The sequence below is a fragment of the Erpetoichthys calabaricus genome, chromosome 3 (assembly GCF_900747795.2).
Source record: "Erpetoichthys calabaricus chromosome 3, fErpCal1.3, whole genome shotgun sequence".
Lineage (NCBI taxonomy): Eukaryota > Metazoa > Chordata > Cladistia > Polypteriformes > Polypteridae > Erpetoichthys > Erpetoichthys calabaricus.
Window position 1 is genome coordinate 209708478 of NC_041396.2, and position 26276 is coordinate 209734753.

At 39.2% G+C, this 26276-nt stretch overlaps 1 protein-coding gene across 2 annotated transcripts in view; it reads right to left on the minus strand.

Moving 5' to 3' along the window:
• The window catches only part of sntg2 (syntrophin, gamma 2), a 333388-nt gene that overhangs the window by 68246 nt on the left and 238866 nt on the right, over positions 1–26276 (minus strand). For both annotated transcript variants that reach the window (XM_028798907.2, XM_051924960.1), the window contains exons 12-13: positions 9003–9074; positions 6262–6471 (exon numbers count right to left, since the gene is read on the minus strand). In XM_028798907.2, the coding sequence (XP_028654740.2) occupies positions 6262–6471; positions 9003–9074 (282 nt within the window). The remainder of the gene's footprint in view (positions 1–6261; positions 6472–9002; positions 9075–26276) is intronic.

Consider the following 26276-nt stretch of genomic DNA (forward strand, 5'->3'; position numbering starts at 1 on the left):
GGATTTTTTTTCTCCCTAAATAATAAACACCATCATTGAAAAACTGCATTTTGTGTTTACTTGTGTTATATTTGACTAATGGTTAAATGTGTTTGATGATCAGAAACATTTTGTGTGACAAACATGCAAAAGAATAAGAAATCAGGAAGGGGGCAAATAGTTTTTCACACCACTGTACATGTGATTTCTCAGTTTTTTTATTTTTAATAAATTTGCAAAAACCTCAAGTAAACTTTTTTCATGTTGTCATTATGGGGTGTTGTGTGTAGAATTCTGAGGAACAAAATGAATTTAATCCATTTTGGAATAAGGCTGTAACATAACAAAATGTGGAAAAAGTGATGCGCTGTGAATATTTTCCAGATGCACTGTATCATAATAAAATTAGTCAGGTGCATAAATTTGGGCACCCCAACAGAGATAATACATTAATACATCCTTCTGCAAATATAACAGCCTCTAGACACCTTCTATAGCCTTTGATGACTGTCTGGATTCTGGATGGAGCTATTTTTGACCATTCTTCCATACAAAATCTCTCCAGTTCAGTTAAATTTGATGGCTGCCGAGCATGGACAGCCTGCATCAAATGATCCCATAGATTTTCGATGATATTCAAGTCAGGGGACTGTGACGGCCATTCCAGAACATTGTACTTCTCCCTCTGCATGAATGCCTTTGTAGATTTTGAACTGTGTTTTGGGTCATTGTCTTGTTGGAATATCCAACCCCTGCATAACTTCAAATTTGTGACTGATGCTTATACATTATCTTGAAGAATTTGTTGATATTGGGTTGAATTCTTCTGACCCTCGACTTTAACAAGGGCCCCAGTCCCTGAACTAGCCACACAGCCCCACAGCATGTTGGAACCTCCACCAAATTTGACAGTAGGTAGCAGGTGTTTTTCTTGGAATGCGGTGTTCTTCTTCCGCCATGCAAAGTGCTTTTTGTTATGACCAAATAACTCAATTTTTGTCTCATCAGTCCAAAGCACTTTTTTCCAAAATGAATCTGGCTTGTCTAAATGAGCATTTGCATACAACAAGCAACCCTGTTTGTGGTGTGAGTGCAGAAAGGGCTTCTTTCTCATCACCCTGCCATATAGATGTTCTTTGTGCAAATTGCGCTGAATTGTAGAACGATGTACAGATACACCATCTGCAGCAAGATGTTCTTGCAGGTCTTTGGAGGTGATCTGTGGGTTGTCTGTAACCATTTTCACAATCCTGCACATATGCTGCTCCTGTATTTTTCTTGGCCTGCCAGACCTGGGTTTAACAGCAACTGTGCCTGTGGTCTTACATTTCCTGATTACATTCCTTACAGTTGAAACTGACAGTTTAAATCTCTGAAATAGCTTTTTGTAGCTTTCCCCTAAACCATGATACTGAACAGTCTTTGTTTTCAGTTCTTTTGAGAGTTGCTTTGAGGATCTCATGCTGTCACTCTTCAGAGGAGAGTCAAAGGGAAGCACAACTTGCAACTGACCACCTTAAATACCTTTTCTCATGATTGGACACACCTGTCTATGAAGTTCAAGGCTTAACGAGCTAATCCAACCAATTTGGTGTTGCAAGTAATCAGTATTGAGCAGTTACATGCATTCAAATCAGCAAAATTACAAGGATACCCAAATTTTTGCACAGCCAGTTTTTCACATTTCATTTAATTTCATACAGCTAAATACTGCTTCACTAAAAATCTTTGTTCAGAAAACACTCCAGTACTCAGATGTTCCTAAGAAATGAAAGACATACCACTGTTATCTTTTTTGTTGAAAGTAGAGTAAATTATTATGCAGGCTGAGACTCATATGACTGTAATATACTGGTAGCTGCCCCAAACCTTTATAATGTCTGAAGTCTCCTTGTCACAGGTGCTAAAATTGAATGTGCTAAATTAGATAAGTTTTACAAGGTATAGTACAAACCTTTTAAAATTAGTACAACAATGTATAAGGGAAACAAAGCTTGTGGGATAGTGTTTAACATATTTTTGGTTTTAGGAACTGGAGTACTTAGGACCATACAGACAGAAATAGTTGGTGGCAATACAGGACAAATAATATTATGGTTTCTTAGACCTAAATAGTTGAAAAATAGCCAAAGAAAGCAATAATTGGGCACAACAGAAATGGAGTGTCTTATGCATGGAGTGGTGAACGTGCAGTTTTTGAAACTGGAAAGCCCAGATACAAACCGAAGAACCCAGCTGGTGGCAGAAGATTTTTAACATCAATAAGAATCTTATGTACAACCCTTGCAATTTAAACACATAAGCCACTGGCTTACATTAATGAGAGTAGAGGTGATGCCTTAAGAAGGGAGAATTGACACCTACTTTCAGCAAGATAACTGCTTTTAACGGAACAGCTTAGTATAGACCACAGCTGGATGTAGAATGGGGCGACTTTATGAATGTGAACATGAGGATGCAAACATGGTTATTTGTATAAGGATTCTATCTCTGGTCATTGTTGTACAACTCATCTAATAATGTAGAGGTACCAGTAGTTAAGTATTTTGGTTTGTAGTGCACATTGAAACATATAAGCATTTGTTTGAAAATGTCATAAAGAAAGTTATTGAAATGATTAAACAAATGTACTAGGAGGAAAGTTGATGTAATACACAAAATGAACTAAAAAGATGACTGAGAGATCAGGAGATATCCTGTAAACAACAAGACTGGACAGTTGTTACATATACAGAAATTTCAAGGGTAGTGGCTCAACCCAAAGGATATGAGAACAACAAGAATACAGTATAATGAAGTAGACTTTTGTTTTTAATAAGTCATTTGGGTGTAGACCAACAAACAAACAGGAGCAAATATATGCATTGATTAACACTGTTATGTCAATTGTATTGCTTATAAAATAGACCTATACCCTTAACATTTTGATCATTCTGAACATGCTATAACAAACTACTGTGATGAATGCTCCCGCTTCAGCAAGGTGCTGCAAGAGTAATAAAGGACAGAGATGGACAAACTTTCTCCTGATTACTGATTAAAAAGGTTTTATCAAACGTGTCCTGGTAGAGTATAAGTTTCACTCTTTAATTAAGATGTTGATTTCTGCCACGCCACCAGACCACAGCATGTGCAGGTTGACAGATGAACATCCTCTATACTGACCCTCAACACAGGCACTCCACAGGGTAGTATGCTTAGCCCCATTCTGTACTCCTTTTTCACATCTGACTGTGTGGCAAAACACAGCTCCAACTCCTTCATTAAGTTTGTCATCATTAGGCTGATAATCAAAAAAATGAGATGTCTTATACAGATGATGACCACCTGCTAACTCAATGAAGCCAAGACAACAAGCTCATCATTAATGTTAGTAAAACCAAGGAGCCTGTCATGGACTACAGAAGCAGAAGGCAGACTGAACTTCTATCTACATTGGAAGTGATGTTGTTGAAAAAGTGACCAACTTTTAAATTCCTTTGAGTGACTATTTCTTGAAGTGGGTACAAAACATTTCATCTCTTGTTAGTTACCTTATCTGGTAGTGTTAGGAATTTGGGTTAGTTTCTGTGACTCCCACACACAATGGCAATAACACTCCCTACCCCAAACATTTTTGTTTTGATTCACATCTTCTGACACAATTAAAAGGTACCTCTATATTTTCATTTTGAATTACAGCCTCATCAAATGTAATCCTGCTGGTCTTCTCTCCAAATATTTTTAAAATTTCCTTTTGTTTAAAACCCTGACACATGCATAGACATTTACATTTTTGGTGTCACATCAAAGACGTCACAAATATTCTTCTAAATATGATACATATTTCAGGGGGAATGACATTGATTTATAGCCTTCCCTTAACTCAGAAGACCTCTATTTTTTAATGTCACAGCAGGAGTTTGTTCCATTGAAACCCATGTTCAGCTCCCATTACTATACACAAAACACACAATCCATTTTCTTAATATTAGGGTATCAGAGGCAGCAAATCAAAACAAATCTTTTTGTTGTAATGGATCTTTAAACCAAACTTTGAGAACCACCTTCTCCTTTCTGAGTATTTAACAGTCTTGTAATAAATGATTTTCTCACCATGTGCTCTTATGGAAAATGCCATTTGTGATGTCACATGTCAGAATGTCTTAAAAATGGAGATAGCTAGAAACTTTTATAGGGACTTGCCGTTTTCAAAACCAAACTCACAGGAAACAAGGAAGCCACTGTGAGGTCAGATTGGCAACTGAACACATATACAGCTATTCACCTATGAGAGGAAGCAGCTGGGCAGGAAAAACATTCAAGGTAGATGGTGAGGAAGCCACAGACAAACACACAGGCACATAATGCTCATGGACGACCTTATTTTCTTGTGCACCGGAAAACAAACAGCCACTGAAAAGAAACATGGATGAGTTGGGATAGGTGGCAGTACAAAAAGAGAACCAAAGAGGACAGAATACAAGAGGAAATAACCAAAAAACAAGCTGAGAATAAAAAGAATGCACTAATTTTAGGGTATCATAGAAACAAAATAGCTGCTAATGTCAGCTGTTGTGTAGTTGAGCGATCTTAAAGTGTGGCAAAGACAAGGTGAAGAAAAGAAAAGCATGGACCATTGTGTTCACCAGCGCTGGACAGACACACAAAAACAAACAAGTTGCTGGAAATGCTGTATTCACTGACTGATGGACATATACTAGAAATGCAAAAGCCCCAGGATGAAGACGAAACACTGCAACCATCCAGAAAGAGCAACAGATCTGATCTGAATTGACAGTGTTCAAAGCAAAACCAAAATAGTTTGAATTGAATGGGAGCTTTAAGAAATATATAGTATAGGGATCTGTTTTTTTGTTTTGTTTATATCCAATGCTGTTTAAGAGACAAATGTTTTGTTCTTGGACATTGTCCGTTTCAGCAAACAATGAATGTACAGATCTGCTGGCATCACCAATGTCTGTTTACTGCAAAAATTATGAGAGGCATTTACTCATAGTCATTTGGGACAGTCATAGAGCTTTTCATTGTCTTGTTACTGTTTTTATGCAGTTGTGCACAAATGAGACAACAATGATTTTAGTGTAATTTGGAAGTTTTGCAAAAAAATAAAAATAAAAATAGACAAGACATGCAAACCTGATGGAGGTGTATTCCTAAAGAACAAATGCTATAATTCCTGCCACTGATGCCTCTTCCAAATATTGACTCCTGGGGGCTTAGCATTGGTGGAATCATTCACTTTCAATCTTTCATTTATCCATTATGAAACAATTTATTATACATCATTACATTTGGAAGAATCTGTAAAATTGAGATTTTATGTTGGCATTATACAGTATACACAAGTTGATCATAGTAAAATAATCCCAAAAAAGACATTACTATTCTTTATTGTTTTACATTATAATGTGAAACAGTCAAAAGGCCACTGAAAACTCCTAGAAACTGGAAAACAGTTTACAGTACTGCAGTTACTTATGAGATGAGTTATGCCTGACTTTTTCTCCATGTCTGTTAGTAAATAATAAGAGCAGAATTTTAATTGATTGCTTACTATTATGTATTATTTATATTTTAGTAAGCTACTTCTGATTAAAATCTGGTTGGCCTTTAATGAGTTGACTTATTTTGAGAAGATCAGGCTGCCTGATTAAAGGAATATTTGAGGTGAAAAAATTAATGATTATTAGAGGAATGATTTTTCTTCTTATTGTCTGCTATTCCTCTGATTTATATTTGAGTGGCAGAGTTACAGCATTAAGCAAAATCATGGACAAAATTTGAAGTAGGTCAGAATCAAAATACAGCAAACCCAAGGCATCTAATCAGAGGAAGAACCAAGCTCAAGGTCAGGAACATGCTAAAGTAAACACCAAAAAGCATTATGTGCTATTAAACTTCACATAAACACCCTCAGTCTTTCTCAAAATATTAGAGTTTCTTATTTTCACTTCTATTTTTTTTCTTGAAGCTTAATACTTAAAAAGAGTAACCTGATCAGAAGGAAAATGTGTAAATAGTTGACAGTGGAACTTGGGGAAAAAGTGATGTTTTGACCCAAATCGAACGTAGTGGATGAAGTGGATGGGTGTGTAAATCTTTTCAAAAAGGTAGTTCTTTAAGTTGTTCCACTCCTTGAGTTTTTCTTACTATTTTGTTTTAACATAACTAATTTAGGACATCTTGAACATGTGGAACAATATTCCTACCGGAACTATATCCATTTATTTATACTTTCATCTAGCACAATCATTAAAACTATTAATTTTGGGTACTCACCCCAGTTCTTTGAACTTCCATAAAAATTGCTTTTTGAAATGATTTTTCCCACACTGCTAGATCGCTACCCAGCTCAACACTAAAGTAATGGCTTTTTCCATGTCCAGCCATCACACTGAAACAGTACGGTCTATGGTCTTGCAGTTTACAATTCTGCTTAAGTCCTAAATAAAGGTTTGCTTGCAGCCAGCAGTCTTCGGTGATCCAGAGCTAAAAGAAAAAACATTTATAATGTAAGACTGAATTTGTTATTCTCATGAAAATTCCATATATAATAGTAAATCTAAAGCCAATTGGGAGGGGTGACTTGACAAGTAAAATATCTTAAATAATGAAAAGATTGCAAGTAAATAAATAGCTGTAATATGGGAAAGACATTAGATAGCATTGGAAATGTGGTTTTCATTCCAGTATAAATGAGAAAGAATTAAATGGGGCAGCAATTGCACTCACTCATTCAGAGTTGGATCCTGCCTTGAGACCAGTGCTTTGGAATTGGTTTCCAGCTCCTGACAACCCAAACGTTTGATTTGACATGTTTAGAAGTTGCAAGAGTTGGCATTCAAAATTAAATTGCTTTTCCAGAAATGAGGAACAGGTAGTCATAAAAGAGGAAGTCCAAATTGTCCACTCAAAAACCACATCTAAGTCATTATGTAAAAAACACTTTCAAGGTTATACATGACAGTGTGAATAACAAAATATATCCCCACAAACCATGTGATACATCAACAAAATCTCCATAAGACAGCTATATAATCAAACATATGTAGCTCTATTTAATGATCTTATTACATTTATCTCCAAAGCAACAGTTAGTGTCAAATTCTCCATAACGTAATTGCAAAAGGTGGGCTAACACTACAGTCCCCTTTCTGGGTTTTTCACTGCTAACTATCATTGTATTAAGTCAATTTTGTTTTTGCTTATAAAAAAGTCTCGATAAGTCACTTTTTTAGCCTTGGGTTAAAGATACCGTACATTTACATTCACTGCCCACTTTATTAGGTATACTTGTTCAACTGCTTGTCAACGCAAATATTTAATCAGCTGTTCACATAGCAGAAACTCAAAGCATTTAGGTGTGTAGACATTGTCAAGACGACTAGCTAAATTTCATACCAATCATCAGAATGAGGAAGAAAGGGGATTTAAGTGACTTTGAATGTGGCATGGTTCTTGGTGCCAGACGGGCTGAGTATTTCAGAAACTGCTGATCTACTGGGCTTTTCATGCACCATCATATCTAGGGTTTACAGAGAATGGTCCAAAAAAGGGAAAATATCGAGTGAGTGGCAGTTCTGTGGGCAGTGTTCAGACTGATCTGATAGAAAAGCAACATTAACTCAAATAACCATTTGTTACAACCAAGGTATGCAGAAGAGTATCCCTGAATGCACAACACATCAAACTCTGAAGCAGATGGGCTACAACAGCAGGAGACCTCACCAAATTGGAAAAACAATGCCTGGTAGGGTCAGAATTTGGTGTCAACAACATGAAAGCATGTATCCATCCTGCCTTGTATCAACGGTTCAGGCTGATGGTGGTGGTGTAATGGTTTGGGGGATATTTTCTTGGCACACTTTGGGCCCCTTAGTACCAACTGAGCACCATTTAAATGGCACAGCCTACCTGAGTATTGCTGCTGACCAAGTCCATCTCTTTATGACCGCAGTGTAACCATCTGCAGATGCCTACTTCCAGCAGGATAATGTGCCATTTCACAAATCTCAAATCATCTTAAAATGGTTTCTTGAACATGAGTTCAGTGTACTCAAATTGCCTCTTCATTCACCTGCTCTTAATCCAACAGAGCTCCTTTGGGATGTGAAAGAGCAGCAAATGCATGATGCTATCATGTCAATATGGACCAAGATCCCTGAGGAATATTTCCAGCTCGTTGTTGAATCTATGCCATGAAGAGTTGCAGCAGTTCTGAAGGCAAAAGTGGGTCCAACCCAGTACTAGCTAGGTCTACCCAATTAAGTGGCTGGTGAATATACAGTGTGGTGGACAGCCGGGGCCTATGCCTGGCCGGGACGCCTCCATGCTGGGAGGACCGGGTAAGCAAGCACGGCCAGAGTATTACCTCCCCCGGAACACCAGGTGGCAGCCGCCCTGGATGACAGTGGTGTCTCGGACTCCCACTGGGCTCCATGGGAGTTGGAGATTGATACAGCCCTGTTGGAATCCGTGGGCGCCGCTAGGGGGTGCTGAAGCAGACACTGAGACCTGGAGCACAGCACTTCCACCAGACCTGGAAGTGCTGCCGGAAGTCCATCACTGAGCACCTGGAGCACTACCGGGTGCTTTATATAAGGGGCCAGTTGACACTACTCGCAGAGTCAGAGTCGGGAGGAGTACAGGAGAGAAAATAGAGAGAGAGAAAGGAAAAGAGAGAGAAGAAGAAAACAGAAGAATTGTGTGTTGTGTTATATCTTGCTGGTGGTACTGTGCTAGACTTGTGGGAGACAGGGAAGATGTTTCCCACAAGGGAGAAAAAGAACAATAAAGTCATGTGTGCTGGTATCTGCGCCTCCTGTGTTTGTCTGTGTCAGGTAGGGAGGCCGGTACGCCCCTTTGTGGTGCTACAGCTTATATTACATTTTTGATAGTGGTGATACTTGTGAAATATAAAAAATCAGAATTCAAAAGTCCTTGTCAGCTAAAATCAAAAAGAGTCTGTGAAACAACTAATCTCACCATATAGCAGACAAACCACTCAGAGTTCCTCTTACCTTATGAACCTTGAAAAGAACCTCACAGAGGTTATGTGTTATTTCTGCTCGTACCCAGTCCATTGTACCAACCTGAAAGTAAAATTACTGTGAGTAAATGGAATTAAATTAATAAAGCATTTTAAATGTTCATGTAATAATTATCTTTTGTAAATATTATTCTAATATTAAAAAAATAAAATGTACATTAGCACTTTGTGTGCTGTATATAGTTTTACGACGGGGAGTCAAGCTAAAGTTAGAAAATGGGATTTATTAAAAAAATGGAATGAACCTTAACAAAACTGATAATGTCATTTGTCAATGTAGTCTCTTATGCCACCTACCTGGAAGTGCCTGGGTTCCAGCAGAATAAAAGGTTTTGTCTTGTCCTCGAAACCACTCATGCATCACTTTCTTCACGTCATCATCTGTCTTGAATCAATGACCACCCTGATGTTTTTTAGTGGTCCAGAAAAGTGGAAATCACACGGCGCCAAATCTGGCGAATAAGGAAGATGTGGCTATACCTCAAATTTCAGTTTCTCCAGACAAGCCTTGGTGTTCTTAGCAGTGTGTGGTCACGCATTGTCTTGCAGCAAAAGGACTCCTTGTGACAGCAGTTCCCGCCGCTTGGATCGAATAGCAAGCTTCACATTGGTCTCCAGTAAGTCACAGTAACTTGCACTAGTGACTGTAGTACCTCTCAGCATGTAGTGTTCGACAATAACTCGGGTGCATGAGTGGTTGCGAGGACAAGACAAAACCTTTTATTCTGCTGGAATCCAGGCAGGTGGCACAAGTGCATTGAGTAGGGTGGAGACTACATAGAAAAATGGCATTATCAGTTTTGTTAAGGTTCATTCCATTTTCTAATAAATCCCATTTTATAACTTTAGCCTGACTCCCCCTCATATATTTCCTGTAAAATGTATCAGGTTTTCTTTCTTACTGCTTTTACATGTTGGCCCAGGTTGTTAGAAATGTTATTAAACTGTCTGAAGCAAAGCTAACTGTCTGAATTATTACCGGCCCGTTGCATTGACTCCTATAGTGATGAAACGCTTTGAGAGAATCATTATGAGCCACATTCAAACATTCATACCCGACACAATCTACCCCCAGCAGTTTGCGTATAGACCAAACAGGTCAACAGAGGACGCAGTTAGCACAGCACTGCATGCAGTTCTTACACACTTAGAGAATAAGAACTGCTATGACCAATTGCTGTTTATTGATTATAGCTTGGTTTTTAACACTGTGATACCAGCTAAGTCCATCAACAAGCCCTCCACTCTATGTGTGCTACCTGCTCCCTGCACCTGGGTCCTGGACTTTTTAACAGGCAGACCCCAGTCAGTCAGACTGCGGAACAACATTTTCAAAACAATAATCATAAATACAGGATCCCCACAAGGATGTGTTTTGAGTCCCATCCTGTACACGCTCTATACCCATAACTGTGTCACTTCCCAGCATAACACAGGTATCATTAAATTTGCAGATGATACCACTGTCATTGGATTGATTTCTGGGGGAGACGAGTCAGCGTACAGTAGGGAGGTGGCTGGCCTTGTGAAGTGGTGTCAGGAAAGTAATCTCTTTCTCACCTACTCCATCACAATCTGGTTTGGGAACAGTACAGCACGGGCACTGCAAGGCTAGTAAGTGGGTGGTAAAATCAGTGCAAAATATCATTGGAACAGCACTAATTGCACTAGAGGACATCTATAACACCAGAGTTCTCAGGAGTGCCCATAACATCATTAAGGACACAACCCACCCACAACATGAACTACACAATAAAGTTGAAGTTGAAGATGAAGTTGAAGTAAACATAACATAACAACATCAAACAGTTTAACCCATTTCTGGGGTATGAGGCATTCAGTGGTGGTCTATCATAGTTCAAGGTTATAGGTACCACTTCACTCATAGTCACACCTGGCAAATTGAGAATTTCCAGTCTATACATGTGAAAAGATTAATTTATTAATTGAAATGAGAGGCTGAGATGAAGGTATCTAGAGATAAAATGCAATTTATTTGATAGTGAATATAAAATTGTGCACACGATTAATTTTAGTTTACTCATATTTTAAGTAAGCAGCCTCTGGAGTGAAACAAACTATTCACAGTAATTTACTGTTTCACATCTCAGTAAAATTAAATATTTTTTAATAACAACAAAATAAAACATCTGTCAACATATGGCACAGTAATTTAAGTAATGATGTACTAGCATTTATCCTAGGATACTAAAAAAAAAGATATCATTTCAGTTACAAATGGCTTGCAGAAAGATGAGATACGTTTGCATTTTTTATATAAGGTACCTTGCTTTTGAGTTCTTCTTCTCAAGATCTTGCTTACCAGAGAGAAAAATTTCTGATCATTCTTATATATAATTTATCTTTTATCACATCAGTGTTTCTAGCCTAATCCCTTAAAAACCCATAGTTATTAAATCTGTCATGAAGGATAAGTGCTATTGAGGTTTGTGGCATAAGAAAGAGCATTTTATTGTATTTATTAGGTCTTTCTTAGAAGTGTCTGAGATCCTTTACTATTGTAAGTTGAAAGTACCACCTAAGGCTTTATTAAATGAGATCATGTCTTTGAACTAGTTCCCAATAAACATAAAAGTGCATTTCTTTCAGAGCAGAACAGCTGTAGCTCAAAAGAAGACTTTGCAATCTGGAGATCAAGGAGATATCTTAAGTCAAATAAGAGAAATAATCACTTATTTATTCCAAGTTATACATAATTTTCATGCAAGTTCTATTTTGACTATTATTACCATTTTAAGGGCACATGAGACAGCCCTGCTGCCTTACAGCTCCATGGTCATGGGTCTGAGTCTTGGTCCATTCACTACCTAAATGGAGCTGTCACTTAATATGCGTGTTTTATTTAAAGAAAGATTGTTCAGTCAGTCAGTCAGTCATTGACTAACCAGCTTAATCCTGAACAGGGTCTTGGGGGCTGCTGAAGCCTATCCCGGCCAGCAAATGGTGCAAGGCAGGAACATACCCTAGACAGGGCACATGTCCTTCGCAGTAAAAAAGGACTAGAAAATGTAATTACAGGATTAACAATCTCCTTAGCAAAACCTGAAGTTGTAAACAGACAAATTGATGTGCCATTGTTGCATCATTGTATCTGTGCTTGTATTACGATTTGCATGACTCAATGGCTGTTTCTGTAAGAAACTTATCTTATTGACCTGTAAAGTTTTGGAGGCTTTTTAAATGAGAAGTCAAGCAAAATGACACGTTTTATTGGCTAACTAAAAAGATTACAAAATGCAAGCTTTTGAGGCAGCTCAAGGGGCCTGAGTTGCCTTGAAAGCTTGCATATTGTAATCTTTTCAATTACCCAATAAAAGGTGTCATTTTGCTTGAATTCTTATTGTAAATATTACGGCTAACATGGTACAACACCCTAGTACTAAATGCTTTTTAAAAAAAATCTTTAATGAAGATGTGCATGTCTGTGTTGTAATTACCTTTACAAAACAAGTGAAGACATGGGTATCAAAGCTCATTTGGCACACAAATAAATAAATAAATGTATTGCAAAGAAATAAGTACATTTGTTTGAAAATCATGCTGCTGCATCCCTAATGTCTTGTTAGTGACAAGAAGACTAGAAAGCACACAGTGTTCTATAATTTCTAATACTCCCTAAACACTAGGCTGAGGAAAGGGGAGCTTTAAAATAGTGCCTTTATCAGCCTCACAATAGCTTGTTTCACACTGTCTCTGCGCAGATAGCTTTAGCACCAGCATGTTTTACTAACCCCAAATGGGGACACATGTACAGTGCAGTAAATAAAACAAATCAAATGGAAAAAGTAAACTTAAAAACTATTGATAGTTAGATCTACAAAAATAAATGGTGCTCATTTAGAAGCGCAGGCACTACACCAAGTGCAAATAAAAAATGTGTAAAGAATGACCTGAGCTCCACCTCTAGCCTTTCTGTATTCTTGCTTTTTGCTGTCAACCCATTTTATACTAGTCTGTTACTTGGCAACATTTATTGGACAGCAGTCACATGATGCAGTTGCTGGGGAAATAAAAGGAAGGGCTAGGATAGTGCCTGTGCTCTGGCATTTGGACTCTTGGCTTTTATCAGCCATTTCCTAGCTTCTTAATCTTGTATTCCTCTTCATTCATTCTTTGATTCATTTTCCACTGCTTATCTCAAGCCGGGTTGCGGGGCAACAGTCTTAGCAGACTTGTGTTCCTCTTGTGTTTTGTTATTCTTTTTCCAAGTTTTATCTGATGACTTTGTGTTTGGATTCCTGATTTTTTTATCTGTCTGCATGTCGTTGGATTCTGCTTGTTGTTTTGTGCTCATTTTGGCCTTTCTGATTTTGGATTACATACTTGTTAAATATACAATTTTTACCATTAACATGCTTATTTTTAGGTGCATCCAGATTAGCATTCCTCTCTGATTTGGCACAGTCTGCCATGATTTATAAGTTGATGCATCATGGTACAGCCAGATAGCTCAGTTTTTTTTTTAACGGAAGGTCAGGTAGTGTGAGGCCATTGCTACAAGTGATGTTATTTCTGTTAGTGCTTTCAGAAAGTGTGTACCCAACAAAAAGGAATGGTAAAAGAAGGGAATCTGACTTTTATTAAATGATTGGAAACACCAATGATCCCATCATTCTAATAGGTCTACTTTTATATTGAGGATAAACAACCACCAACACTATGTGACCATGCCAATAACATCACATTGTTCCATTTGTTTTGAGAAATGTAGTGTTCTTAGAGATTACTGTGAGTAACGAAAAAGACCAGGAGGTGATTTCTTAGCCAGAAAACAAAGGGTCAAAACTGGGACATCAGGCATTTAAACACCAAAAAAATTAAAAGGACAAGTTATTAATCACGAGTGGAAGGCGAAACAAAATCCAGGAATGAGAAGACAAGCTTAACACTAGGGATTACTTGAAAAATAAGGTAACTGCATTGAAGAAACAAGACATTGTGCATCCATCAAGGGATAACATATATAGTATATAATTGTAATATGTGTATAAGTTTAATATGTCACTGTGCTCTGTGCAAATATATTTTATAAATCTGTCTGTATTTAGCACACAGGAGACAATCACGAGTGGAAGGCAAAACAAAATCCAGGAACGAGAACACAAGCTTAACACTAGGGATTACTTGAAAAATAAGGTAACTTCATTGAAAAAACAAGACATTGTGCATCCATCAAGGGATAACATATATAGTATATAATTGTAATACGTGTATAAGTTTAATATGTCACTGTGCTCTGTGCAAATATATTTTATAAATCTGTCTGTATTTAGCACACAGGAGTTCACCATATAAGAACTGTTAGGCAAGCATTTTAGGACAAGACAAGTTAGGGACAACTGCGAAATGGGCAGTCAGGCTGATTGCCATTGTATACTATTTCTGTGTGTCAAACTCAGCATGAAATTGTATCCTCTTTGCCTTGTTTGGAATGGCACAATTCACCTAAGTGGGGGCCTGCACATGAAGAAAGAGTATAAAGCCTTGGAACATTGCACGGCACACCTTTGAAGCCGACGGACGAATGGAAGATAATGTCATCCGATCCTGAAAATCCTTCCAATACAGTGGCGAAAATGGCAGACTCTACACTTCAGGCCCCCACTCCCGAACTGGGTTCTTGCCATTGGCTTCCTTCATCTGTTATGCAGCATAAGCCGTCATTAAAGAAAGCTAAGTTATTTCTCTTATAGGCCTATGATTTCTTACCGCCGTAACACTAAGGGAGGGGTATCGCCTTTTAATATCATATCTATATAGATTCGGGTTATGTAACATGCCGCAATTACAAATGAACTCATTCTAACAAGGGAGCTAACGCCCCCTGTTGGATACAATAATATATAATGTCATCACCATCATAGTGATGATCAAGGTCACATGATGCATCCTGGAAATGTCATGTAAACAAAACAGTAAATAAAATGCACTGCTCCAAATAAGAAAAATAAATCACAAAATTAATCCAATAGGAAAGGTAGTTCCTAAAATAAATTTGAAGTTTTAAATATACAGCTTACTATATAATACCTGGGAGTGCAGCTGGACGATAAATTGGACTGGACTGCCAATACTGATTCTCTGTGCAAGAAAGGACAGAGCCGCCTGTACTTCCTTAGAAGACTGGCATCCTTCAACATCTGCAGTAAGATGCTGCAGATGTTCTATCAGATGGTTGTGGCGAGTGCCCTCTTCTACGCAGTGGTGTGCTGGGGAGGCAGCATTAAGAAGAAGGATGCCTCACGCCTGGACAAACTGGTGAGGAAGGCAGGCTCTATTGTTGGCATAGAGCTGGACGGTTTGACATCCGTAGCAGAGCAACGGGCACTCAGCAGGCTCCTATCAATTATGGAGAATCCACTACATCCATTAAACAGTGTCATCTCCAGACAGAGGAGCAGTTTCAGCGACAGACTGCTGTCACTGTCCTGCTCCACTAACAGACTGAGAAGATCATTCCTCCCCCAAACTATGCGACTCTTCAATTCCACCAGAGGGGGTAAACGTTGAACATTATTCAAGTTATTGTCTGTTTTTTACCTGCATTTTTTATTACTCTTTAATTTAATATTTTTTGCTGCTGGAGTATGTGAATTTCCCCCTGGGATTAATAAAGTATCTATCTATCTATCTATCTATCTATCTATCTATCTATCTATCTATCTATCTATCTATCTATCTATCTATCTATCTATCTATCTATCTATCTATCTATCTACTAAATAACAAATTTTGAGACAAAATTGAAAGTGTTAATGGTTTCTGCTGTATGAATAAAGGGGAAGAATTGTTTACACAAGTTACTAAAAAGTACAATTACCTATTGCACATATTCTAGTTCTTTTACTAACTAATGCATTGCTGGAATCAAATGAGCAAAGACAATGGGATACAGGATATTATTGAAGAAAGGTGGCGATACAGCAAAGGTACAAAGTTAATTAAGACCATTAAGTCAGTAACTGTATCGTTTGATGCAGTTTTGACCTTTGAAAATAGTTAATGAAAATACTGATGGTACAGTAGGCAGGATCTTATGTGTGTTGAGTCTGACAGCTGAACTTGCTAAATTATATTGAGGTTGATGTTAGCAAGTCCATAGAGCAGGGAATTACAAGACAGGTAGTAAAGGCATGGAATAACACTTTGGCATTTGCATTTGTTAAGGAATGCATTTGTCTAAGGTAGAGGAATGACATTTACTCATTTCTGTTTTACATTTCAAATGGAATTGAGGGATCCATAATAACACATTGACTGCAGTACAAGCCTGAACAGTAAAACATCCAACTTCAAGGTTCACCCTATTCATTTCTTTCTATAGAAATATATACACTAATATATGAGATTCTATTTTATTACCAATCAATTAGGCAAACTTTAAAGCTGAGCAATTCTTCAAAGATTGAGTAAAGGAAAGTAGTCACTGTCATGTGCTGCATTTCCATTTCTAAGCAGATGAAAATTAAGTGAATGTTAAATTAACATTTGTGTGTCTAACCTCAAATTTATTTTCCATGACAGAAAGCAAACATATCTTAAGGATCAAATGATTTCAGCAGTGACCCCGGCAGTATGTCATGAGTAAACAGAATCATATGTATTGACTGTTTGTGCATATAAACCATAAAGATTCAGTTTCCACAAGCCAGCTTGGAGCTGCTTTATTTGAATTGCAAGGAACAAGTGGCTGCCCACAAGACTTGCCTGTTTTATAGTGTCTGCCATTAGGTGGCACCATAACCCCTTAACACCCCCATTTTCTTACTCTGCATTACAACTCACTTTAACAAGTTTGCTAGCATAGAAATGTTAAAAGTTATTAAGCTCACAAAATACAACAATTTTTTACTCTGAACATTTCAAATATGAATAATCATAAGTACATTAATGCTCTACTTAGGGGTAGAGTCTGTGGCCGAATGCGTCTGCCACTATGTTTTAAGTGTATTCTCACTGGTATGGACTTTCATCCTCTTCCCAGGCTGTAAGGCAGGAGTGCTGCCGGCTACAGGCAGGTGTGCCAACTGGTCCCCCGCTTTGGTCTTGGTGTGTTGCCTCACTGTGAGACTTTGAAGTGTTTCCATGGGCCCGGTTGGGACGGACTTTGCAAGTATGAGGTACACTCGATTGCATTGGTATGGGCGCCCTCCACACCAACCAGATAGGACCAGAGAGCTACCCGTTGGAGGCAAGTCCTTCATCTCCATATTCCGGTTCTGTTGCCTGGAAGGGCCTTCATTCATATATTTTGCTCCACATTCAGCCCAGGAAGACCTCTGACTGTTTTATCATACAGTACATCAGTTTCACAACTTGCCTTTTAAAATGAAAATTATTATTTTTTTATTTTATTATACTTTATTAATCCTGAAGGAAATTACTTGGTTTTACGCATACCCCTTGGGGTCAGAGTGCAGGGTCAGCCATTGTACAGCACCACTGGAGCAATTGAAGGTTAAGGGCCTTGCTCAAGGGCCCAGCAGAGTAGGATCTCTTTTGGCAGTGACTGGGATTCAAACCGGCAACCTTCGGGATACCAGCATAGATCCTTAGCCTCAGAGCCACCACTCTGCCCATAAATTACTGCGAACATCTGTAATTATGCATGGTTCAAGCAGTGTGTCAGTCACCAGGAGGGGTGTTTTCAGACTGCATGCCACCAGTCATTGTGTGGAACTTGGAGAAACATGCCAATGATTGGCATGTACACAAGACAAGATCGCTTTCCATGTGTCATCACCCACACGGTTCGCCCATCTGCAAAGGCTTTAAATGATTTTCACTGCTTACTTCAATTTACCATTAGCTTTTGGTTACATTGAAGATGAGGTAACATGCTCAAAACCCCACTGCAGTGCAAATTTGGAAAATTTCACACAAGCAAATTGTGGACCTGTGTCTCTTATGATCTGATCAGGCAGGTCATAGCTGGCAAACTGAGGTTTGCATCTTTTGATGGTTGTGTCTGCTGATAGATCAGGCAATAGCTCAGGTTACCAGAAGACTGAAAAATGATCAATGATATCTGAATAGGCCCATGCTTAGAATTTGCCATGGACATGTGGGGAGAGGGTGTGACATCACTGTATCTTTCTGCTGTTTGTGAGCATATTTGTTGCACATGGTGCACTGTCCTACAAAGTCTTTTCTGAAGCATGTTTCATCACTTATGTGGCTCCAAATAATATGCCGCAGCATCTCTGGAGATAGTTGCTTGGGAATAATTACAAGATGACCTTTGAAAAGCACCCCATCCTGTAGGCTGATTTGATCTCGCGAGGCCCAATACTCCCTAATAGCTACAGGTGTTTCTGCCTTCATGTCAGGCCATCCTATTAGCACTACTGACTTTAGGGTTTGGAGGTGCTAATCACACTCGGTGAACTCCATGTTTTATGACAGATGCTGGTGCATGACATTCAAGTAGTCGGCCTGGTTTAAGTCCTCTATGTTGAACTGCTCTTTGTCCTTGTTGCAGACTGAATGGTGGACTTGCGGTGTGTCTGCCTCCTGTGAGCATGTTGTAGCTCTGCTCAGTGTGTCCCTCGCATACATATTTTTACAGATTGCTTTCAGGGTGTAGTTTTGGAGTGAGAGCAGCATGCTTTGTGATGCTAAACAAAGGTTTGTTTAAGATTGTGACTAGCGGTTTGTGGTCAGTTTCAACAGTGATCTCCCCCCAACCATACAAATAGCTATGAAATCAGATTGTAGTGAGAGCTCTAGATGCAAATGCTACATGCTGTCCATCCTTCAGTAGGCAGTAGTGGAGGCCATTTTGATTAGAGCCACTTTGTTCTGTTACAGGCTTGCAAGTGTTGTAATATCTCAGTATTGGTGCCACAGCGACCAGGTGTTTAACATTGTTCACCACCCTCTGGTGCTTCGGTAGCCAGTGCCACGGCATGTCTTTATCCAGGAGCCTGTGTAAGAGCTCACACTACTCTTAGAGGTGGGGTATGAATTTCAACAGGAAGATAACAAACCCGCTGAACCTTTGCAGACCATTTGTGTTGGTGCAAACTGGCATGTCTTTTATTGTCCTTACCTTCTCCAGATCTGGTTTGGGGCCTTCTACTAAGAGCATATGTCAGTGAAAACAGACCTCTTTCAATTTAAACTGTAGCTTGATGATGCTAAGTCTCAGCTTCACTTCTCTGCATCAGTCCATGACAGCAGGTATATTGACATCGTGGTCACAGGTGGCCTCCTCCAGAGAATCTCCGCAACTTACTACAGTAATCCCTCACTACTTCGCGGTTCACTTTTCGCGGATTCACGACTTCGCGGATTTTATATGTAAGCATATCTAAATATATAATGCAGATTTTTCGCTGCTTCGCGGGTTTCTGCGGACAATGGGTCTTTTTACTTCTGGTACTTGCTTCCTCAGTTGGTTTGCCCAGTTGATTTCATACAAGAGATGCTATTGGCAGATGGCTTAGAAGCTACCCAATCAGAGCACGCAGTTAAGTTCCTGTGTGCTGCTGATTGGCTCAGCGACGGAGTGTTGCATTAACCAGGAAGTCTCATCTCACTCATTCAGCATTAACGTGCTACTGTTTCAGGGACCGTGTCCAAGCGCCAACAGAAGATGCAAATGATTGCAGAAAAGGTAAAAGTTTTGGATATGTTGAAGGAAGGGAACAGCTACACCGCTGCAGGACACATTACAGCATCAATGAATCCACGATTCTTTTTATTTAAAAAGGAGGAAAATCATATAAGATATATGGCCACAGTGTCCTTTAACCAGGGCGCAAAACGAGTTGCAAGTGGACGTGATAAGGCAGTAGTCTGGATGGAATCTGCTTTAGGAATCTCTGCAACAAGGTCGACGACGTCATGACCGCCTACAAGCTGCTACGTGTACTTCGCTATACAGTAAGTGTAAACTTATCTACCGATTTCATATTGCTTAGCAGTTGTCCCTGTTATTAATAGAGTAAAGGGTGGGTTGTAAACAATACAGGGAGGGTTTAAAAATGTCCAAATACACGTTAAATAATTAAATAAATATGGTGTCCCTACTTCGCGGAAATTCAGTTATCGCGGTCGGCCTTGGAACCTATCTCCCGCGATAAGTGAGGGATTACTGTATTAGTATATTGTGCATGATCAGCTCGACCCCACACAGTCCAGCCAGTAATTCATGTTGCTTTTTTTGAAACACCTGGGGCTACTGACACTCCAAAGGGTAACTTGAGCTAGCACATTTACCCCCAAGGCATCCAGAAGGTTGTAAGGAAGCTGCTTTTTTGTCTAATTTAATTTGCAGTAAAACATCCTGTACATCCACCAAGGAGAAAAGACAGGCTTTAGGCAATTTGTAGGGAACATCTTCAAGCATCTGCATTATGTAGTGGGACATTTTCAGAGCTTTATTCAATGCCTTTGGGTCAATTCAAATTCTGATTTTGTCAGCTGTTCTAACCATCTTGTTCATGCTTGTCCAGCTGAGCTTTAACAGTTGCCCTGAGGGCAACTAGAACATTGTGTGGTGAGCATTGCACTGATGTGACAGTCTAATCTAGGTCAAAGTGCACTTCCCCAGGGAGACTCTGTGGGACTGATGAATAAGACATGGTATTTGTTGGTAAGTTTGGCGATTCTAAATTGGCCTTAGTGTGTGCTTGGTGTGTGGATGTGTTTGTATGTGCCCTGCGGTGGGTTGGCACCCTGCCCAGGATTGGTTCCTGCCTTGTGCCCTATGTTGGCTGGAATTGGCTCCGGCAGACCCCCGTGACCCTGTGTTAGGATTCAGCGGGTTGGAAAATGGATGGATGGATGGTGTTTGGCCAATGTCCCTGTAGTGTGGCCTTCTATGTTATGTAGTTCTTCTGGTATCATAATATGCATTAGGCCCAAACGCTCACATATTGACCCAACAGAAGTGGAGTTGCCTCAACTATTTTGAATTCTAGCCTGTGGATGTCCTTTTATCATTTCAAAAAAGGTCCAGTGATTTCATCACCTCCCTCGAATAGAGTTTCAGTCTTGTCTTGTCTGACTAGGTATCAGCTTTACATTGGGTGCCAGCTTACTTTTACCCATAAGCTCATGAAATTGCATGTTGCCCCCGAGTCCAGCTGGCAACATTGAGTGGTGCCATGGAGCTGCAGGTTGACAAACCACATGTTTCCTCAGGAGTTAGGTGACCCTGCCGTACTGATGGTGTATATTTTTTTCTGTCAGCTTCATTTTCCTCTACTTCAAACTCAGTTTACATGTCTACAGTATGCAGCTGATGCTGACGTCTCTTTGTTTTAAGGTACATTATTGTAAAGTGATTGAGAGTTCCGCAGACTTGGCAGGTCTTGCCAAAAGCTGGGCATAGCTCTTCCCTGGTTATGTGTGCATTTACACTTTTCTGCGCTCCCCAGATTGTCCAGGAGACATGACTTGCTGTGCTTACTGTAAGTGCGCTTTGTTGAGCAGATCTTTGGATGTTCGCAGTGTGACGTGTGAGTCCCTGTCTTGTACCCCAAAACACAAGGCTGAGTCTCAGTACTTTAGTAAAACCAGCTTTATTCAACTTGAAACAGGAACAGCAGGGATATTTATTGCAGCGGGAGATACCACTCTCCTATACAGAAGACACAGCAAATGGGCATAGTCAGGGCCAGATCAGTGGCCGTGTTCTACTATTCCCTACATTTATAATGTTCCTTGCATCACCCATCTGTGACGGGCACTTATATCGCAATCTCGATTAGCCTGTGGTTGTTTCCAGGCGTTAAAAGAGTTCAGAAACCTCACAGCTGTGTTATCCATTTTAGTCTGCCTTAGGACCTTCATCTGCAGATCTGTTTATACAGCCGCAGGACAAATGCAAATAGCAGAATCTAAAGTGAGTTCTTGTTCTCTTCAAAGGCAATGGCATGTGCCCTCATCAGCAATACCTAACACCAGCCTGTCACTAATCATTTCAATTTTCAACTGTCTATAATCAAACATACTGTAGCAGCTTTCTCCCTCAATTTGGTTACAAATGTATTTATTGTCCCACCTTCTTCTTGCTTGAAGGATCTGAAAACATGAATATAACATTTTTTGTAGGTTTAAAATGCCTCTTGAAGATGGACAAGATGGCGGCGGCATCCTTTCGTTGCTCCTCTGTCAAGTGCAGATTATGTCAGTAGACATGTCAGCGCTTGCTACTCATTGCTCATCTCAAGGTGGCTGCTTGCACCTCTATGGGTTTCTTGTGCAGAGGCTAAAATAAAGTTCTGAATTCTTCTTTGAAAATCTCCCAGTTCGTAGTCATGTTGCCAGACATCTTCATTTCAGCTTGTGGTGGTATGGCATTCATCAACATGGTTACTCAGATATAAAGTATTTCTCACATAGATTCTTAGTTGGATGTGTTGCTGAGCTGTTGCAAAATCAGAGCACTTTCAGTTCAGACTTCTGACAACATGTTTGTGCATATGAACCGCAAAGAGTCAGTATCCATAAGCCAGCTTGGAGCTGCTTTATTTGAATTATAAGTTAAAAGTGGCTGCCAACAGGACTTGCCTGTTTTATAGTGCCTGCCACTAGGTGCCAGCATAAACCTTTAACACTGTATCTTGTGCCTGTCCTGAGCTAAACAATATTGTTGATCATTAATTTAAGGATTTAAGAAAATGTAGAACAATACCATGTATCAAGTGCCAGAAATTCACCTAATCAACCCAATCTGCACTCCATCAAGAAGAAAGAGCAGGTTTATGGTACCAGATGAACCCATCCATTCAGAACTATTATTATTGTTTGCTCAAATTACTGCAACAGAGGTGTGCAGCAACTTTTGTGCAATCTATTACAGCAATCTGGATCTTGCTGCCAAAAGACAAATTAACCTATTTATAGTTACCAATCTGGGTTTCTTCTCGGTATTTTTTCTTTTGTAAAAATTGCTTCAGTTTCAGTTTTCATGTAGGTAAGATTTATGACTCCAAAGCAAAGGAATCTTTGAACATCTTGCACTCTTTTTATCTTAATCAATATTTTATGAACCTACACAAGATTGTGGTCATATGTTCAACCTAGTCATTCCAAGAGGACTTAATGCTAATGTTTTACTAATTCTCAGATGATTATTGTGTTTTCTTTAATATTCACAATTAAAAAAAGGAGTACTGCATTACGTAGAGACATTGTTTTGATTCAGTTTCAGCCTCAGAATTTTCAAGCATCATTCTCAATCATCTAGTCAGTACTCCTGTGAAAACTGTCAACCATCTACACAACATGGTTAATAACTTTACTAATAATCTTAGGACTGCTGCTGATATTGTACTTGAAGAAATTATTTATCAAATCCATAAATGCTATAGTGCTTTTAACAACTCAAGCTTTTTGTGATTTGAAAAGCAATCACTATAAAACTGGAAATGCTTGCGTAAGAAACTAGCTATAGTAAACTTAGAAATTTGTAGGATACACATAATGTCAAACTGGCAAGCATAGTGTGCCTTTTACGAGGACAAATTTCAAAGTTTATAGGGGAGGGATTTGGGTGTAATACAGGTTCTTACAAGTTTTTGTCAACTGCCCGTAGTACATAGGACCATGACCCAAAAAAAGAACTGTAACATGGCAAAGAAAATTGGCAGTCCTCATCATTCTCATGACCAGTAAAGCACAAGGCTGCACCATTTTCTGCAATTATTTATTTTTGCCTTACCAACAACAAAAACTGTCAAACATTTTTTCAGTACTGTAACTGCCGAGACTACTTGTCAAATCTGAATCCTTTTGTTGTCATTAATTGTCCATCATCTCAGCATTTTGATTATGCACTCCTATTTCTCTACTCCAAGAAATCCTAGGTAGCCTAACAAAGCTTGAGTAAACTTAAAAATAAATAATGACTTGGCACAAATCATATATTGTTGGCATATATATTCATTTTAAAATATTAATAGACTGCATGTTTTCAATTAAAAAAAAAATCTTCCACAAACTGCTCCATGCTCACATATTTCTGTGAATATGCAAACATTTGCCAAGAACAAGAGGCATACAGTATAGGTTTATTAAAAAACAGTCTACAGCAATAGTCAGTGCCAATTCTTTGCATCTTTATTAGTGACGATTTCCACATCTTTATTTATTTATTTTTTTTTTTTTTGCCTCTGCATCTTCCCCTACCACATTGCCAGGAGTGAGAAGAACTCAAAATAATGCTATGCCACAGCTTCTTGGTGTGCAGCAAAAAAACAGCTCCAGTATTTAATAGTTAAAAAGAGTTTATAAACATTACAGTCATTGTGAGATTTCTGAACCCTTTTGAGACCTTCCCCAACTGGGCAACACATCGAAATGCAATTGACACACATGTGGAGGGCTACTTGTCTGTCACTGAGGCAACCGCAGATTCACAGCGCCACATGGGCAACTTTCAAGTTCACTACGTCCTCGCATAACGCGCCTGTCACCCAATGGGTGATGCAGGGAACAGTATAACTTGGCCACTGACCTGGCCTTGGCTCTGCCCATTTGCTATGTTTGTGTGTAGTAGAGTGGTAGCTCCCATTGCAATAAATAACCTTGCTGTTCCTGTTTTAAGTTGAATAAAACTGATTTTCCTGAAATCCTTAGACACAGCCTTGTCTTTTGGGTGCAAGGCAGCGACTCATGCGTTACACCATATTAACATATTTCATGGAATATTGTTGTAAACCTCAAACCTTAGCTCAGCAAACCTCAGCAACATTTTGATGTGGAAAAGGAGAATGTGGAAGATGTTCTTCACTCATGGCTTAGTTAACTGAAATAAATGAATGTACAATCCTTTTTTAATTATACATGTCACAATAATACATGTACCAAAATAATGCCACAAGATGGCAAGTGATGATAAGTGATATTTTTCTGAGATTACTGTATTTTGGAACAGTAAAAACAGAGCGAGAGAAACCGCAATTCACACTTGGGCACCAACATTAAATAGCCTTGATAACAACGACTAGGTTCTATTTTTCGACGTGAAAAGAATATGCAAATGCAGTCAATTATGTGTTGGAGGAGAGAGAGACAACAATTCATGCCTGGGTATTGACATTCAGTGCTGTTGCTTGTGACACTGATAGGAGGTCTTTCAAGACAAATTTAAAATATATATATATATATATATATATATATATATATATATATATATATATATATATATATATATATATATATATATATATATACAGTGCATCCAGAAAGTATTCACAGCGCATCACTTTTTTCACATTTTGTTATGTTACAGCCTTATTCCAAAATAGATTAAATTAATTTTTTTCCTCAGAATTCTGCACACAACACCCCATAATGACAATGTGAAAAAAGTTTACTTGAGGTTTTTGCAAATTTATTAAAAATAAAAAAAATGAGAAATCACATGTACATAAGTATTCACAGCCTTTGCTCAATACTTTGTCGATGCACCTTTGGCAGCAATTACAGCCTCAAGTCTTTTTGAATATGATGCCACAAGCTTGGCATACCTATCCTTGGCCAGTTTCGCCCATTCCTCATTGTAGCAACTCTCAAGCTCCATCAGGTTGGATGGGAAGCGTTGGTGCACAGCCATTTTAAGATCTCTCCAGAGATGTTCAATCGGATTCAAGTCTGGGCTCTGGCTGGGCCACTCAAGGACATTCACAGAGTTGTCCTGAAGCCACTCCTTTGATATCTTGGCTGAGTGCTTAGGGTCTTTGTCCTGCTGAAAGATGAACCGTCGCCCCAGTCTGAGGTCAAGAGCGCTCTGGAGCAGGTTTTCATCCAGGATGTCTCTGTACATTGCTGCAGTCATCTTTCCCTTTATCCTGACTAGTCTCCCAGTTCCTGCCGCTGAAAAACATCCCCACAGCATGATGCTGCCACCACCATGCTTCACTGTAGGGATGGTGCCAGGTTTCCTCCAAACGTGACGCCTGGCAATCACACCAAAGAGTTCAATCTTTGTCTCATCAGACCAGAGAATTTTCTTTCTCATGGTCTGAGAGTCCTTCAGGTGCCTTTTGGCAAACTCCAGGCAGGCTGCCATGTGCCTTTTACTAAGGAGTGGCTTCCGTCTGGCCACTCTACCATACAGGCCTGATTGGTGGATTGCTGCAGAAATGGTTGTCCTTCTGGAAGGTTCTCCTCTCTCCACAGAGGACCTCTGGAGCTCTGACAGAGTGACCATCGGGTTCTTGGTCACCTCCCTGACTAAGGCCCTTCTCCCCCGATAGCTCAGTTTAGA